Below are 16,579 nucleotides of genomic sequence, written 5' to 3' on the forward strand. Positions count from 1 at the left end.
ATTTGCAGTTAAGCTAATGCTGTTAAGGCCAAGATCTGCCACTAGCTATCTGGCCTGGCACAGGGAAGTTTAGATCATTTCTTTCTAATGTGCAAAGCCCATAGCCAGGTTACATGGCTGCACAAAAGGGAGTTTTTGAGAAAGTATGCTCAAGATAGAATGTTACAGAGCTTAACTTTACTTTGAAAACTACTTGGTTTAAAAGTTGTTTGAATGGTGAAGACTTTCCTCTATTATTAGTGCTAAGTGAGAGAAGTGTAGTTTTAAATTCCTATATTCTAATACTGATCTGTATTTCAGGACTTTTTTGCTGTGAAATAAATAGGAAATAATAATCTCTTCTCTCCCGTCTTATCCAGTTTCAGGCTATAGTATATAATGTGGGCACAGTTTTGAGTGGGAGAGAAAAGAGGACAGGCAGCTTTAGGAAGTTCTAGGAAGATACTGCAGTATCTGAATTGGCTTGGCCTCTGGTCCATTATAGGTGCTTCTGTACAGCCATCTAACAAAGGCAGAGGGATTAGGATCTGGGAGACAGCTGTTTTGTTCTGCCTGCTTTCTGAACCTCTGACTTGTTGTAGATGCCTCATGAGTCAACAGTGGAACACACACATGTAGATATCAATGAGATGGAGTCCCCCCTTGCAACCCGGAACCGTACATCAGTGGATTTCAAAGATACCGACTACAAACGGCACCAGCTGACACGGTCGATTAGTGAGATTAAGCCCCCCAACCTCTTCCCACTGGCCCCCCAGGAAATTACACACTGCCATGATGAAGATGATGATGAAGAGGAAGAGGAGGAAGAGGAAGAATGAGAAGGAAAAGCAAAACTCTGAGCACCCATTAAACAAGTTCTGGCAGGACTCACAGGAGCAAAGGATGTCCCTGTGGGGGTCCTAGTGGGGGGTTGGGGGGGCTCCATCAAAGGTACATCCGGAAAGTTTCTGAAGACTTTAAAATACTCTAATCATAGGGGATACTTGTTTTAGTTTTGTGTGTGCACTCTGCAGATGGTTCAGAATTGTAATGGAGTCTGTATTGGAGGAAAGTAAGGGTAAAGCTGGGCTGAACTGCATGCAGCTGGCTCCATCGTGGCTTGTGACACTGTTTCCTTGTCTTGTTTCATCATCAGTATGTCATAGTGTATCCAGATACACTAAGGGTGGTGAAGGGTCTCAGAGTGGAGCAAGGAAGACAATGGGAAGAGGTGATCCAAAAACGTTGTTATGGTACAAATTGTGCTCTTATTCCAAAATCCATCTTTTTCAGTGCATTGCATAAGTATTGTATATCAGTGGAGAAGTATATTATTTCCATTATCAAATGTAGTCTTCTGTTAAGGTCAAGGTTCCTTTACCAGCTTTTAAGTGTCCTCAGTGACTCCAGTAAGGCTGCTGTCAGTGGCTTAGCAGAAGTGTTCTCTACTTGCTGTAGGGCTGGTCTGGAATGGACTGCAGCAATTTCATTTTGAGGCAGAAGTCTTCATCCACTTCTACATGTTTTTGATTGATAGCAAAAATGCTTATTATCCAAAAACACAGTCTTTTTCTCATCTGGGATAAATCTATAGAAAGAATTCAGCTGAAAGAGGACAAAGGAGCAAGCCACTCGAAAAGAAGACAACCTCTTTCTTATACTACACCATAACGGAGTAAAATTCATTAGTGTGGGCCATATAGTGTGGCTTACGCCACCCCATTCCAGCCTTCTGTATCCTCTTGCTATATTTCAAATTCAAGCATAAGAGGGTGGAAAGAGGGCTCTGTAAGCCAGAACCTTTACAAAAACAGGGCACAATCAACGTGGATAAATTCACTTCAGAATCCCAAGTGTAATCACTTCTTGTTGTTCAGAACAAGAATGGATCATCACTGTATACTTTAAGGTATTATAACTGCCTCACCAGAACAGTGAAAGTTGTTAAAACATTTTTCACAGTGGTGTAGACTCTTACTTTAACCTTCATATGTTTCTTCCATTCTTACTGTCATTTGTCAACACAGGAGGGTAGATTAGCTGCTCTAGAATTCAATAAAGTATAATATTTCTAATACTGACTTTGACCCCTTCCTGTAGCACAACTATAGTAACTGCTGGTCTTCAAGTGGGTTTAGGTTTTTTTGTTGTTGTTTTCTTTTAATTAATTAATTTATTTTTTGTTTTTGGCTGTGTTCGGTCTTTGTTGCTGCACATGGGCTTTCTCTAGTTGCGGTGAGCGGGGGCTACTCTTCGTTGCAGTGCGCAGGCCTCTCACTGAGGTGGCTTCTCTTGTTGTGGAGCACAGGCTCAGTAGTTTTGGCACACGGGCTCAGCAGTTGTGGCTCGCAGACTCTAGAGCGCAGGCTCAGTAGTTGTGGCGCGCAGGCTTAGTTGCTCCGCGGCACTGGGGTCTTCTTGGACCAGGGCTCGAACCCGTGACCCCTGCAGTGGCAGGCAGATTCTTAACCTCTGCGCCACCAGGGAAGTCCGTGGGTTTAGGTTTGACTTAGTGATATCAATTTGACTTTCTCTTAAAGGAAATATGGTGTAGCATGATTAATGGCTAAATTTATAGCACTTAAATAGGCCTCAGTTTTTTCATGGAAAGTTTTTTGGTACAGGACTACGAGGTGAGGCTTTTTTTTTTCCTTTTTTAAAAACTCATTTTATAGGTAGGGAACACAGCTCAGTAACTTAGCCAAGGCTGTATTACATCACCACTTCCAATGTGTAGGGCTTTACACTGTCACATCAAGACATTGATGTTATCTGTTATCTGTTAGGAACTTATACTACTTTTAAAGTATTAGGTTAGAAATGCTATTGCAGGGCTTTCCCTGGTGATGCAGTGGTTAAGAACCCGCCTGCCAGTGCACGGGTCATGGGTTTGATCCCTGGTCCGGGAAGATCCCACATGCCACGGAGCAACTAAGCTCATGCGCCACAACTACTGAGCCTGCGCTTGCCTAGAGCCCATGCTCTGCAACAAGAGAAACCACTGCAACGAGAAGCCCACACACCGCAACGAAGAGTAGCCCTACTCGACGCAACTAGAGAAAGCCCGCGTGCAGCAACAAAGACCCAACGCAGCCAAAATAAATAAATAAATAAATAAAATAGGCTATAGCAATAGCTATATAGGCTATAGCAATTAGATATTACTCCTGTTTTAAATTTTAGCAAATGTTTGTGATCACCCCAGCTGTTAATTATTCTCATTCAAGATGGAGATGCTGCCCAGTTTGACACTGTCTTCAATGTTCCCAAAGCCAAATAATATGTGAGTGACTTATTACAACTACATGGCTAACTTAATAGTACCTTTAAATATCTCCCCTGTTAGAGCAAGGCCCAACATGATCACGTTGCTTTAATTTACCACCCCTTTTGTTTTGTTTTAGTCACATAAGACCTTATCTAAGAGTTTCTTTTCAACTAGATGAGTCTCTGGTAGTGGGTCCAAAGATTGAGAAGTGAAAAGCACACACCTGGAATAAGAATTCCACTGCTGGTTACAGCTTTCTTTAGGACCACCAAAATATATTTTAAAGAGCTAGGATTCCGTAAGAGTCTAAGGCCCAGAGCAGAGCTTTTGCTTCTCTACATATTATTCCTGTTAGAAGAGTGCTGAGAAGTAAGTGGTCCGTGGGCAGGGACTCAGAGCAGCTGTAACTGGACTTGTTAAAACATGAATATGCGTTTCTCTCTGTTGCTAATAATTAAGGAAGAGAAACATAAAATTATAATTTTCCGTTAAAAAAAAAAAACCCCTAAGGTGTTTAGACTGAGAGGAAGCTCTCCCAACTCTTTTCAGAACTTCCTTCCTGGGTATTTGGAAAACACCACTTAGTTTCAGACTTTGTGAGGCCCCCAGCACCCTAGTATATCCAGCAGCGGTCAGAGGCACAGCAGACCATAGCCCAGCCTCTGCAAGAGGCCTTGTCCTGTGCATTCCTCTCTACAGAGATGGTCAGGTAAAGCTCAGATTGTGTATTTTAGAAAAGTTACTTAAAGCCAAGAAAGTTTAGTGTTCTGTTCAGACCTTAAGCTTCCTACCATAAGCTCTGTTGAGACCTAAAATAAGAAAACAAGCCCTGCTTTTAGGAAAAGTGGGTCTTAACAGAAAAACTTAGAGCTACAAATCCTTTAGACATGTTAGTATTGTTTTTAAGCAACCACTTTAAAAAGCCACTTGCAGTGACATGTCAGATTTAAAAGTACTTTGTCCATGTTTAGATATTCCTAAATCAGATTTATTTACTTAAGAAATATTTTGTCAGCAACTTTAAAGCCCTGCAGTTTTTCCAAGGCTGCCGAGCATTTAAAAATACTCTGCTTGTTCACCACAAATAGCCTGAGACAAACAACTGCATATCTAAGTCTACATTAAGAGTAGGAGCCTTGTCCACATTCCATGTTATGGAAACTATTTAACCTTTCTTTGATGGTGGGAAAAATGGTAACTATGATCTAGCTATTGCCATACACTTAATCCCAGATCCTCAGTTCAGCAGTTTATGTCTCAATACTTAGGTTTCTCATGACATTCTTTCTTGGTGACTAGAGCATAGAGCTATTCTTAAAGTTTTTCCTCAAATGGAACAATTTCAAATGATACACAGCTTTGGGAGGCCCTGAGAATGAAATCTAGACCATGGAGCTACCTGAGCAGCCTTGAAAAAAAGACCGGTGCACAGCCACCAGAGAGCAGGGAGGACGTGCATATGCACAGCAGCCAGGACGCAGAGCCGGTGACTTCCAGGAATCCACGTTGTCCCATCTCACACCTCCACGAACGGAGAAGGGGCACTGCACGCTGTTCTCACAGCTGAGCATGTAGGAATAGCAGAAAGCAAGTCATCTACGGAGAGAACGCATTGGTTTACAGAATGAACAAGGCAGCTTTTCTGTTTAACCTGGCAATCTCAACCATTTCTCCCCTGGCCTCAGACGTGGTGTCTTCATCCCAAGTCCACAACTATCTGACTTGTTCCCACAAAGGTATGCAATAAAATATAAACAATAGTTTAAGTCCCTCTAAAGAGCTTTAACAGAAAAAAGTACTTCTGATTGAACACGCAACACCTCATCTCAAGCTTGTCGACTCTTACTGCAAGTGTAAGTAATCTATTTTCTAATTTAAAATGACAAAAGTTTTTGGTCTGGTCCCTTTATGTTCCTTCCAATAAAATACCTTTGCTCCATTTTATTACTAGAAAAAAGATGGGTTAGACAGATTGGTTCATGAATCAAATTAGGTACAAATATTCACCCAAATTCTCTGCCTCTCCCATTGTGCTCTTCCCAAAGCCATGTCTGGCCAGGGCTATAGATGAGGCCTGAAGAGTCTAGGCCAAGATAAACCTCATCATACACACTGGAGCCCAAGCAGCTGAGTGCACGCACAGTCTTCACATGAAAGACAGCAATAGTCCTTCCAAGTCTCACAGGTTCCTGAGATACTTGGCAAGAGGATTTGTCATGCAAACCTTCCCACCACTGAAAAATGTTTATCAAATGTCCAGTCTTTGAGAGAGGGTTTGTACCAAAGGTAATCTTTAACTTGTGGGTATACATATTTTGAAGGAAGTAACTTCATTTTTAGACCCACTGCCCTCAAGTCAATGATGTAGCGGAATTGTGGCAAGGAAGCTGGCTTCATCTAAAATTCCTGCCATGTGTTGGCCTACTGTTTGACTGCTTCACAGTCACTCATACCCTAGCAGGAAAAGCACTCTGACAAAGAATTCCTTTAACCCATTCCCCCTTGCATCCTTAGGCCTCACAATCATCTACCTGGGGAGATGGCATGCCACCAGAATGTCACAGAGGGGCACTATAACCATTGCTTTGTTCTGGGACTTTTTGAAAGCGCAGAGATGTGAGGACCTCAGGGAAAATGATAAAACAGTCATACAAAGAAGCCAAACGTTTATTAGCCATCTCATGTAATTCAACTTTTTGGCTTTAATAAGGAATCATCTCTCTATTAAACTGAATTACCTTCAAGAAGTGTGCTTTCAGAAATCAACTCCAGGCTACAAAAAGGTCGTTCAGTTTGCACCAGTCATTTTCTCTACAAGACCGTCTGATCACTATCTGTGTCCTCAGAAGCGCTGAGTCGAGAAGAGGCGCTGGGGAGCATAATCTGTCAGACGGAATAGAAACCCCAGAGCTTTTATCATGATACAGCTTAGAAATGAACTGGCGTGTGGGCAACCCCATGGATGCAGAGGGAAGGCTTAGGCAAATCTCATCTTCACAATAGGAAAAATCACCTTTATTTCCCTTGGAGAGTTTCCTGATTTGAGCTCAGGACTCATCTAGACAAGGTGAGTAGAGCAGGAAAAACTAAGCAAAGCAGCCACCTGGGAGGCGGCGTGCTAGAGAGAGAAGTCCTTTCCCAGCACTGCTTGCTGCTTTCTGCTCTGCTGCTAACAGGCTCCCAAGAAGATAATGCTTCATGGGATGTAATCTACCTTGTTCCACTGTCGAGAAATTGGGGGTGATGACTGGGGAGGTGGGAGCACTGGTTAGGTCAGGAAGTGTCTCAGCCAGTCTCGTCAGCAGTTCTTCACTAAAATGTCTCCATCCACAGGACTAAGTGCAAGTAAAACAGACCGAGAACATCATGGTTAAAACAATATGGTAGGAAAAACAAGGGACCAGTCATCAAGAGGCTCAATTCTCAGAAGAATGTAAAACAGAGGCTAAGACTGGAGGGAAGAAGGATTCCAAAAGAATGTGGTCTAGGAATAGATCACAGAGGGGCCATGAACCTCGACTGGAAGATCTTCAGAGTCTGGGCACATGAGTGAGGAGGGTAGAAGGAATAGAAGGGACAATGGAAGAGCATGTGGCTTATTAGGGAACGTGGGAGGCCCACTGAATCCTGAAGAGCATCTGACCATGACTCACCACACTCATGCCCCGTGTTTTTAACTTGAGGGTGGACCATCTGTGCCTGCTGCAACCATTCTCCTAGGCTTCCCATCGCAGAGAAGGATCTGCAGAGCCATTTTCATCTTTAAGAGCCAACTGAGAGGCTTGAATGAGGCCTCTGGTCTTGCCTAGGAAAAAACAGCTTAGAGATTTGCCAGCTGAAGTGTGTTATTAGTGACTGCGTGGCAAATGTCTGGGGCAGTTTGAGTGGATTAGCCCAGTATCTTTATCTGAAATGAACTGATGGGGGACAGATTACAATCCTCGAGAAAGAGAACACACCCCTGGCACTGGCTGTACCAGGCTGAAAGTTGGAGGCTCAGTTCTAGCACCCGCTTCCCTTTTAACATAAGACTTGGTGGTGTGCGTCCAAAGGAAACGCCCTGCTGTGTTGCCATGCCGACCACCAATCCCAGCTTTCCCACCAGGCAGGGGACAGAGGCCAGTGTTGCATAGGTGACAGAGGAAAGAGGGAACACACATTCGCTAGAAGGGTGAACAGAAATCATTTATCTAAACAGAATAATAGAAATGAACAAAAACCTTTTAAAACAATCAAAATTTACAAATAAATTGATACAAAATAAATAGGAGAGATTGTAAATCTACAACATCATTTGAATTATAAAAGGCATTCATTATGACAATCAGCTCATGAAACCTATACATGTCATTTGTGCTTATTTAGGTTTATATACACAGCTCTGGATACTGTGTTCAGAAAACTTCAGTGCTACAAAGCATGAAATGTACACTATGATACAGTCAGTAAAGGCTAAGGAGGATGGAAATCAGACTCAAAGCAGGGTCTTATTTGAGGCGCCAAGGCAGTGTTGGCATTGGGCCTCAAAACCAAGAAAAGGCATATTAGAAGCCCAGGTGGGCAGGCAGCTTCCATGGTCCAGAGAGGTGGATTCTGCAATCCAAGGTGGGAATTAGAGACCATCACTGTTGTGGGACCAGGCCACCAACCTGGCTTGGGAGTGTGGGAGTGAGGAAGGAGGTTCTGGCCTCACAGCCACGCTGTACCATTACCCAGAGAATAGACCCAGTCACCAGGAAACCACCTCTAAAGTATTTCACGGAGGTACTTGAGAGGCCCTGCCATGAAGTAAAGACCTGCCTCCATCCTCATCTCAAACACCTGCCATCAGGAATAGAGGTGGGCCCAATAAAAGGGGCCAGGACACTAGGACCAACGTAAGAGCAGCAACCTGTTCAAGACAAAAGCAAAACCGCTCCTTCTCACCCACTTTAAAAGACAACAGAACCCTAGGCTCCATGGATGAGGGGCTCCAGAACAGATCTCATCTTGGTCATAGACGATGTACTAACAGTAGAGGCATATGTACATAATAAATAATAATATAAAATAAAGCATATACATTTGTGGACTTAAAAGGACTCCAGAAACAAGTCAACGGACTGACACACTCCACCTTCACAGTAGACTTTAGACACGGGGAGTAATGAATCAGGAGCGAGGCTGGGGCTCTCTGGGGAACAAGAGTCCTGAGGCCTTACTTTTCTCCCTCTCCCTTCTGCTCTGGGAGCCTGAAACCAGCTGTTTATATCCAAGGGGCCTGGGCCTCCAACAAAAAGGGCAGGCACTCAAGGCCCACCAGGTCCATTTGATAGTTCTCTCCAGGGTGAGTCTGAAGAGGAAGCTGGCCCCAAAAGAAATCACTTCTCGAGTGAATCCATGGTGGTCAGATGTCGGCAAATGCTGGAAGATACCCTGCCAAGTGAGGCAAAACAATACTCCCAGTCATTCTTCCAATTCGTTTATGTTTAATACCCAGTGGGTATGGAAACTTGAAAATGTGCACTCACTCAAGTCTTACAGTATGTGTTGGATCTGTGTACATATAAACCTCGGCATACAAACTCCTAGAACTTTACTCTCTGGCCACTTAGAACCTTTGTTTCCCTGTTGCTTCAAGTACAGGCTGATACTTAAAACAGTTCTGAGATGATATCAGTGGCTCTAGCCTGTACAGTGAGAAAGCTTACTTGAGCCGAGCCAACCACAAAGGTCTGAAAAGCAAAGAAGGTCCCCAGCCCAAGACAGTGGGAGGAAAGCTGCTCCAAGCTCTGCAGCTGCTGTGAACTGCCATCTTCCTCCTGTTCTTAGGGCTGACCAGGGGCTCTGGCGTCTTCAGGCAGGGCAGAAGGAAAAGCAGCATGTACGCACTCCCTGCAGGAAGGGTGCCCGCACGTGCTGGAGGAGGAAGGCCCACTGCCATAGCCTTGAGTAAGCTTGGTGCGGGTGGCCCGCACATCCGCAAAACGAGGCAAATGAACATCATCCTAGAATCCTCCGAACTCATCTCTCCTGTCAGCCCACGCAAATACAAAAGAAACGTGGAAAGATAAAAATTTGCAAATGGCCCTGAGGTATAAAAATCCACTGAGTAGGTTGCTCGCTGATCCATTTACGTGGGAAAAGTTTCTGAGTCCCCGTATCACTTCCATATTGAACTCTCTAAATCCCTCCTAATTCTGGGCTAACCTGCAACCCACCAAGATGCCCTCGCTGGACAGAAGCACCGCTAGTCCCGAGGCCGGAACAGAACCACACCTGACCCAGGACAAGAGCCTGTGTCCTCAAGGAAGAGAGTGAGCACTGGTGCCTCAGGCGCCTCCACTCCCGGAACTGCCAGCTCAGCCTCGCAGTCTTCAACGCTCTGCAAGAAAAACCGCCTCCGGGATCAAAGCTGAGAGGGGAACAGTTCCTGCTCTCGTGCTAGTAAGGAGCTTGTGTCATGTGACATGCACAAGCCAACCTCCCCTGGTGGCCTCCTGCTTAGAATCCCAGGGAACAAGGTGAGCACCTTCCTGTGCCAGCCCAGGTGAGTCCTCTGCCTGGGCCGGGCCCTGGGGAACACTGGAGGAATCCTGGTCTCCTGGCCCAGGAAAGGCAAAGATGGTCAGATCCCTGGCTGTTTTTTCAGAAGATGACAGGGTTGGGTTTTGCTTTTGTTTTTGACCAGCCAGGACACAGGTTCAGTTGGCCAGGGCCCACTTAGGTCTGCTCCTCAACCTGAGGTAACTTGAGGACAGAAGTTCATGGTCCCTGCTAAGCCCAAATTCCCATTGCTTCATTTCCTAAGGGAAGTGCAATTCTACTTGTATCTAGCACTATTTTCCTAGACTTGGAAAAGCTGGACCTTTAGTTGTGTTGGTACTGGGGATAGCACAAGTAAATATATTCACAGTTAATGTTCCATATTAGTGTGAAGTTTTGCATTCAACATTTGCACAAAAGCTCCTTGAAGTATTAGAAAATGGCAAGATGCCCTACTCCTCCCACTTGGGGAAGACAACACTGTCAGCATGGGCACTGAGCTCTCTTCCAGAAGTGAGGTGAGGAAGGAGGAGAAAAAAGAGTTACACGGGGTGCCCTTTCACATTCAAATTAGGTAAGAACCAAGGCTTAAGCTAGTTGATTAACATCTCAGTTTCCATGCACAAATCTTAAGGTTCTGTTTTCCTAAGAGTTTAAACATACGATTTTAGACTTGCCTGATGCATGTGAAACAGAATTAAAGGGAGGGAACCTCTAAAGCAGTAGGAAGAAAGTCTCCCTCATGTATGAAGAGAAAGCAGATTGTCCCAGGAACACTTGGATACTAGGAATCCAGTTCCAGGAGGAAGCTTCGGGATGCCAGAGTGGCTGCTTAGGAGAGGAGGCGGCCCTGCCTGGTCCCTCAGAGCCAGGGCTTGCAGCAGGGGCCACTGAAAAGGAGAGCGAGGCCCTGGCCTGACACTGGGGCTCCTACAGAATTCAGGACCCCAGGCCCTGTGTCTGCTCCACAGCCCGCTCCCCATCCACACTTACGAAGCCAGCAGCCCTAGGAGAGGACGACCCACCAGTAGTGCTAAGGACTGGCCGCTGCACATCAAGATCTCAACCATTTGATGGTCTTTCTCTGCCTTGCTCCCATTTACTTTGTAGACATGAACTGCATAGACCTTCCCCAAATCATTCTCCTGCTGTCCCACAGAAGCCATGAGCCAGCATTTCTCCTTCAACAGCCTGTAGTCTGTCTCCCGAAGGAAAGTGGGGGGCCTGAAAGAGGAATCTGTCGCTCAGATACTGAGTGTTACCATCTGAAGGGCCTTGAGCCTCGCCCAAAGCAGATATAACTGTAGCCAAATGTTAGCCTTCATTCCTTCAGGGACCAGACAGGACTTATTTGGGATTCCCTGTTGTTATAAAACAGTGTGGAAAATCAAAGGTAAAGAATAGTTTATAGAAAATAAATACGAACTTGGGAGGCTAAAATTTCGTCCTCCAGGAGCCCTACTGCAAAGCCCCCCTGTGCCAGCTCCATTATAGAGAGGACTTTTCAAAAAGCCACACAATGAGCAGGTAAGACAGTATGGAAACGTTAGCCATTTCTCCCTGAAGTCAAGAAGCCAGCAGCTGGAATCCTCTCAAAAGGGCTTTAGGATTCACAGAGCAGCAGTGGGGCTCCAAAAAAGATCCAGCACAGTAACTGTGATTCCAGAGGCTCCTTCCAGTAGCAAGGCGCCTGGAGACGGACTGCGTGTGGAGAGGCAGATTCAAAGCAGATAGGCCAGGGGAAGCTGACGGGCGAAGATCCAGGAGGCCAGAGGAACCACGGCTCAGCAGCCCAGCTGCACCAGACCACAGGGATGGCACTGCTGTCCCGGCCCAGAGCGTGGCGTGCTGGCTGGGGCAGAGGCCTCCTCCCCCAGCAAGGCCCGAGTTTCACTCTGTTACAGGGAACTCTCTCTCATTTCTGCGCCCCCTACAGATAATCCCAGTTCCCGTGTCATGTCATACTGACGCTGTGCTCAGCCAGACGCATCTTAAGAAAGTGAGACCTTTACACTCGGATGGGTTTGTTTATAAAAGCAAATACTCATAGTACAGGGTTCCACTAACGTCAAGCTCCGCGGTGGGAGCACCATCCCACGGTGCTCTAATTTGCGTGCCAGCAGCAGGCCACTCAGCCCCTTGAGGGGGCACCCAGTGACTTCTACCAGGTGAGACCAGTACTTCCCTCACTAAGGGGCACGGCACCTTCTGAGGAAGATGCTCCAGGACCAACATCCCAAGGGAAACACTGCGCCAGGTGCGCACATGACACTGGAGCCACCGAGCTGCTCACCGGGAGGCAAGCCCAGCGTGTTGCTGGTTCTTTCCCAACCGCAGCTCCCACCCGCCAGCGCGCAGCCTGGGGTGCACAGTCCTACCTGGAGGAAGGAGAAGAAACTGCCGCTTAGCCCCGGGGCTTCCCTTCGTGCAGTGAGACCCAGTGGAGAAGATGCTATCTTCTCGCCTAGTGACTGGACGCAGCGAGGACTGACAGGTCTACATGAAAACTGTGGTCAGTAGGAAGTCATTTCAGTGTACGAATGTTGCCGACAAAATGCACATGTCCCTTGGGTTAACACTTAAAACACAGATAAAAGAGTTAGGAGTTCAGTCACTCAAGAAATACCTCCTGACATTAATTTCACTACACGTGATGAATTTGATAGTAAAGTAAGACAGACACACACATGAAATGGCCACAACACACATTTGGTTTCTGAATCCCTGTTAGGGGCCAAACTGACCCTGGTTGTACGGGCAGCCTCTCTGGCGTGGGCCACGTCTGAGGCGGGGGACACAGAGGTCCTCAGGCGGGGACACAGCCACTGCTGGGCCCCGCGGGCCCAGGGACAGAGGGGAAGGGGGCAGGTGCCGGCAGTCCCCAGTGTTCCCCCCTTTAGACACATGGGCCTAGACGTGCCTTCTCGGCAGGGCGCACAGAGCACAGCTGGAAGGTCCGACTCCTTTTCTGACAATGACATACATCCCAGCGGGAAGGGCAGGAGCGTGGACTCCACACCACGAGTTTACTCGAGGGCCCTGTGGAAGATTTCCATTTGGCATCTGTGTAGCAGCATCGTGGGTTAACGAGAGCAAGGACGGGGCGGTGGGTGACGGCGCTCTGTAAGCTGGGGCGGAAGAGGCCTGGCTGAGCTGGAGGCCCCAGGCTGTGGGAATGTCGGGGTGAAGCCACCTCGCCTCTTGCAAAGATAAACCATAGGTTTAAAATCCATTAACATTCATTTTGGTGATAAAAATTCCTTAGAGTGGGAGCAAAATCACATTCCAAGCAAACGTTAAACCTTTCTGAGGGAAAGGGACACCGTTAAACATTAACTTAAAACAACACTGAGCTCAGAGAGGCTGCGGGTCCCTGCGCAGGCTCCACCCTGCAGGGCCAACAGCCTGGGCAGGTCTGTGTCATTCATCCTTGAACTTCGACAGCGACACCCACTGGGGCACAGAGGAAGGGTGCCCCTCCCTGGGGCGGGGGCCAAGGAAGGCCACTGGAGGGACAAGTCCATCCTTCTAAGGTTACATCATGGGGTCACAGCAGAGTTCAGACAGAACAATTTAAAACTCTGCAAAAGACACTTTTTAAAAACATGATCTCTCGGAAAAAAATAAATCGCAACAATTTCCAACTTCATGCAAATCGAGGGAGGAGGAGAGTGGATAATGATAAAAGGTACAGCTGAAAAAATAAACATGATTCTATTTGGGCGCAAGAAATTCATCTCCATAATCTCGAATGCCACGCCCTGGCTGTCGATTTCATGTCTCCAGTTTCCATTCCTGCCCTCCCCGGCCTCCTCTGCTGCTTCCAGGAAGGGGACAAAGTCTTTGGTCTCAGGATGGTGCAGGATCCAGCATGGCACACAAGCGCACACTAATGGGATTCACGGTCAGACACGGAGGCCGAGGCCGGTGCTCTAGATGGCGCCTTCGCTGTGCAGGCTGTGGTTGGCCTTGCTGTGCGTCACACAGTTCTGTTCATTGAGCAGGTTGGCCGTCTCGTCTGGCAACCCGTCATGCAGCTCCGTAAGAGTCAATTCAATTTTAGTGTTTTCACTGTCTGAAGACTGAGGAGTTTTGTCCATCCGGGATGCCATCAAGGCATTTTGGTATTGCTGTCTTGAGATCTGAGGCCAGGAGATGGTACAGAAAACAAACCAAGATAATGTTTATTTTTAGGCTCTCTTGTCTCCACGTGGTATTTATTACACCTTACATCCCCCGAAGGGCCCCTAGCAGTTGCTCTAGAAGAAAACCATCCTTGAGTATAAACTGAGCCACTTTTTAAAGTTCAAGTTGATTCTAGTGAACAAGTCACTTTTTGCTGATATATAAGCCATTTCCAAGTTCTGTCTCGACATCTCACAGAGGCTAGAAAATGGCTTCCATCAGCTAAAGCTGGCTCATCCCCCACAAAGCGATCTTTATTTCAGCCTAAGAAAAGAGCCCCGTCTCTCGTGAAGACCGGCTGGAAACGTTTACTCATTCTCTCGCCCCCTCCAGCTCTCGTTCCCTGAAAAAGCCACATTTGACTTGGCAGCTCACTGGACAGAGCCAAGGAGACCGATGTTCTTCCCCAGCCGGAGTCAGGGCGCAGGAGCTGGAGGCAGGGCGCCCGCAAAATGACCGAGGCAGGCTCGGCGCGGAGGCCGCTGAGCCAAACGCTCTCGGTGGAAGCTGACCGCCGCCTGCTGGGCCCCGCCAAGCCGTTGTGTCCTCTTACCTTAACAAACTGGAGATCGGAGAGGGCTCGCACCGAGTAGTCGGGGATGTAGACTTGGAGGAATGAAGAGCTGAGCTGATTGTTGCTGCTTCCCAACGTCGGCGTTATCGCATCGATCCGGTCACTGCGACTGAGAGAGTCCGAGTGATTCAAGCCGCATGGGCGAGGAGGTGACTTGTTTTCACCTGGAAAAGGAGAAGAAACCCAACTGCCTTTTAAGTGAGGTAGACGCAACTCAAAGCTCTTTATTTTCCCAATAATAATGAATAGACAAGCTCAATCAACTTCTGCCAGACGCCTCGGCCATGCAGCTCAGCCGCAGGGTCTCCTACAGCACGCTCACGGCTTCTCCTGCAACACGTTCCCGGCCCCCGTCCACGCCAACAGACCCAATCCTCCGAGTTTCCAATAGCAAAGACCCCGTGGCTGCACACTGTGTCAGGAGCACAGGCCGGGGAGGCGAGGTCCGAGACACAGAAGCTACTTGATATGAAACATGGGCTGTAGGAAGGTAGCAGCACTGCGTTATTTTGCCAGAAGCAAAAACAAAGGACTCTTGAGAACGTTCATAAGTCAGTACACGTTTTTAAAGGGATCAAAACGCTTCTGTCTGCTCATACCATACCTGGCAGCCAAACCTGTTATCTTTGCCTCTGACCCCAGTAAAATCCCTGTCAGGCAGCCCGAGGACATCTCAGGATTGTTAAGAACCCTGGAAGACACCAAACCCTGAGACGGTTTGATTAGGTCACCTTAGGTGCTGGGGGAGTCTTCAATGAAATCGACAGTACTCTTTCATTAAAACAAAGCGAAAGGATATCCAGGTGAGTCTAAGTGTTGCTGCTCTTAGAGGCATGTTCACCATAGCTTCTAATAAATTTCATTAAAAATAAAACCCACACCCTCACCAGGGCTTCTTCCATTTTTGCTTTTCTAGTCAAACCTATTGCACAAATATCAACTGGGTGCCCACACTGAATTGCACAACGTCACGGGATTGAAGGGGACCAATTTTCCCACCTGATGGTTGGCTCCTCTTTGCAATGTGTCCCTGACTGGCTCTCGGCTGGTCCCACCCTTCAACTATCGGAAAGTCTGTCATCACACCCATCAAAATCTGCTTCCCCAACTTCATTCTCCTCCACTCTGTGGACCTCTACTGAGTGCCTTCCATTCCTCTGCTACTTGGAATAGCCCTTAAAAGTGTGAAGATAGTTAAGTCTCTTCCTCTCCGGGCTAAATGATTCAACTGTTCACCTCACATGTTTTATCCCCCTCGCTTACCCCATCCTGACCATTGTCTGAGAGTCCATTCAGCAAACGTCCCTCTTTTTTATTTTTTATTTTTTGGGGGCCACGCCATGCGGCATGCGGGATCTTAGTTCCCCAACCAGGGATCAAACCCGTGCCTCTTGCATTGGGAGTGCAGTGTCTTAACCACTGGACCTCCAAGGAAGTCCCAGCAAAGTCCCTCTTAAAATATGACATGCAGAACAAAACATGGCAAGTACTCAAGAAACCTCATATGGCGAGTCCCCTTTCTCCTAAAATTTTCATGTAACCACTTTCCCTACAATTTTCATGTCATGAACCAATTTTCCATTGTTAGTCAAAATTAAACTCAATAGCAGTTCCTCTTGTTGCTTCCGCTTATCTATGAGAACAAGGCAAATTAATTTATCAGATATTTTCTATTTAGCAGATGACCCAACTTTGATCAGATGACCCAACTTTGCTAAGCCTCAGAGTCCCTATCTGTAAAAGGCAAATAGTAACAGCACCCACCTCGTAAGGTCTTATGGAGATTCAAAATGAGATAAGATATATAAAGTGCTTAGCACGGCGTCTGACACCCAGTAAGTGCCTGATAAAGGAGGCTTGTTAGCATTATTATATTCTTTCCCGTAAGTGTCATCCCAGACCTCTCCACCACGCGCCTACCCTCAGGATCAAGCTACTCTGTACTTGTGATAACTTCCCACAGGCTGATGGATGGAACAGTCTCACCGTATCCCTGGGCTTTAGCCCCAAATCTACAGATACTTCTGAAACGGTGTTCCCTTCGG

At 46.9% G+C, this 16,579-nt stretch overlaps 2 protein-coding genes across 8 annotated transcripts in view; one reads left to right on the plus strand and one right to left on the minus strand.

Annotated features, from left to right (window-relative positions):
* The window catches only part of NT5C2 (5'-nucleotidase, cytosolic II), a 105,451-nt gene extending 103,394 nt beyond the window's left edge, over positions 1–2,057 (plus strand). For all 5 annotated transcript variants that reach the window (XM_060100094.1, XM_060100100.1, XM_060100084.1 and 2 more), the window contains one exon: positions 582–2,057. In XM_060100094.1, coding sequence (XP_059956077.1) covers positions 582–821 — 240 coding nt within the window. In that variant the 3' untranslated portion in view covers positions 822–2,057. The remainder of the gene's footprint in view (positions 1–581) is intronic.
* Positions 2,058–7,562: 5,505 nt separating this feature from the next.
* The window catches only part of CNNM2 (cyclin and CBS domain divalent metal cation transport mediator 2), a 148,298-nt gene continuing 139,281 nt past the window's right edge, over positions 7,563–16,579 (minus strand). For all 3 annotated transcript variants that reach the window (XM_060100140.1, XM_060100135.1, XM_060100128.1), the window contains 2 exons: positions 14,514–14,698; positions 7,563–13,917 (listed from right to left, as the gene is read on the minus strand). In XM_060100140.1, coding sequence (XP_059956123.1) covers positions 13,708–13,917; positions 14,514–14,698 — 395 coding nt within the window. In that variant the 3' untranslated portion in view covers positions 7,563–13,707. The remainder of the gene's footprint in view (positions 13,918–14,513; positions 14,699–16,579) is intronic.

Source organism: Mesoplodon densirostris, chromosome 1 (genome assembly GCF_025265405.1).
Source record: "Mesoplodon densirostris isolate mMesDen1 chromosome 1, mMesDen1 primary haplotype, whole genome shotgun sequence".
NCBI lineage: Eukaryota > Metazoa > Chordata > Mammalia > Artiodactyla > Ziphiidae > Mesoplodon > Mesoplodon densirostris.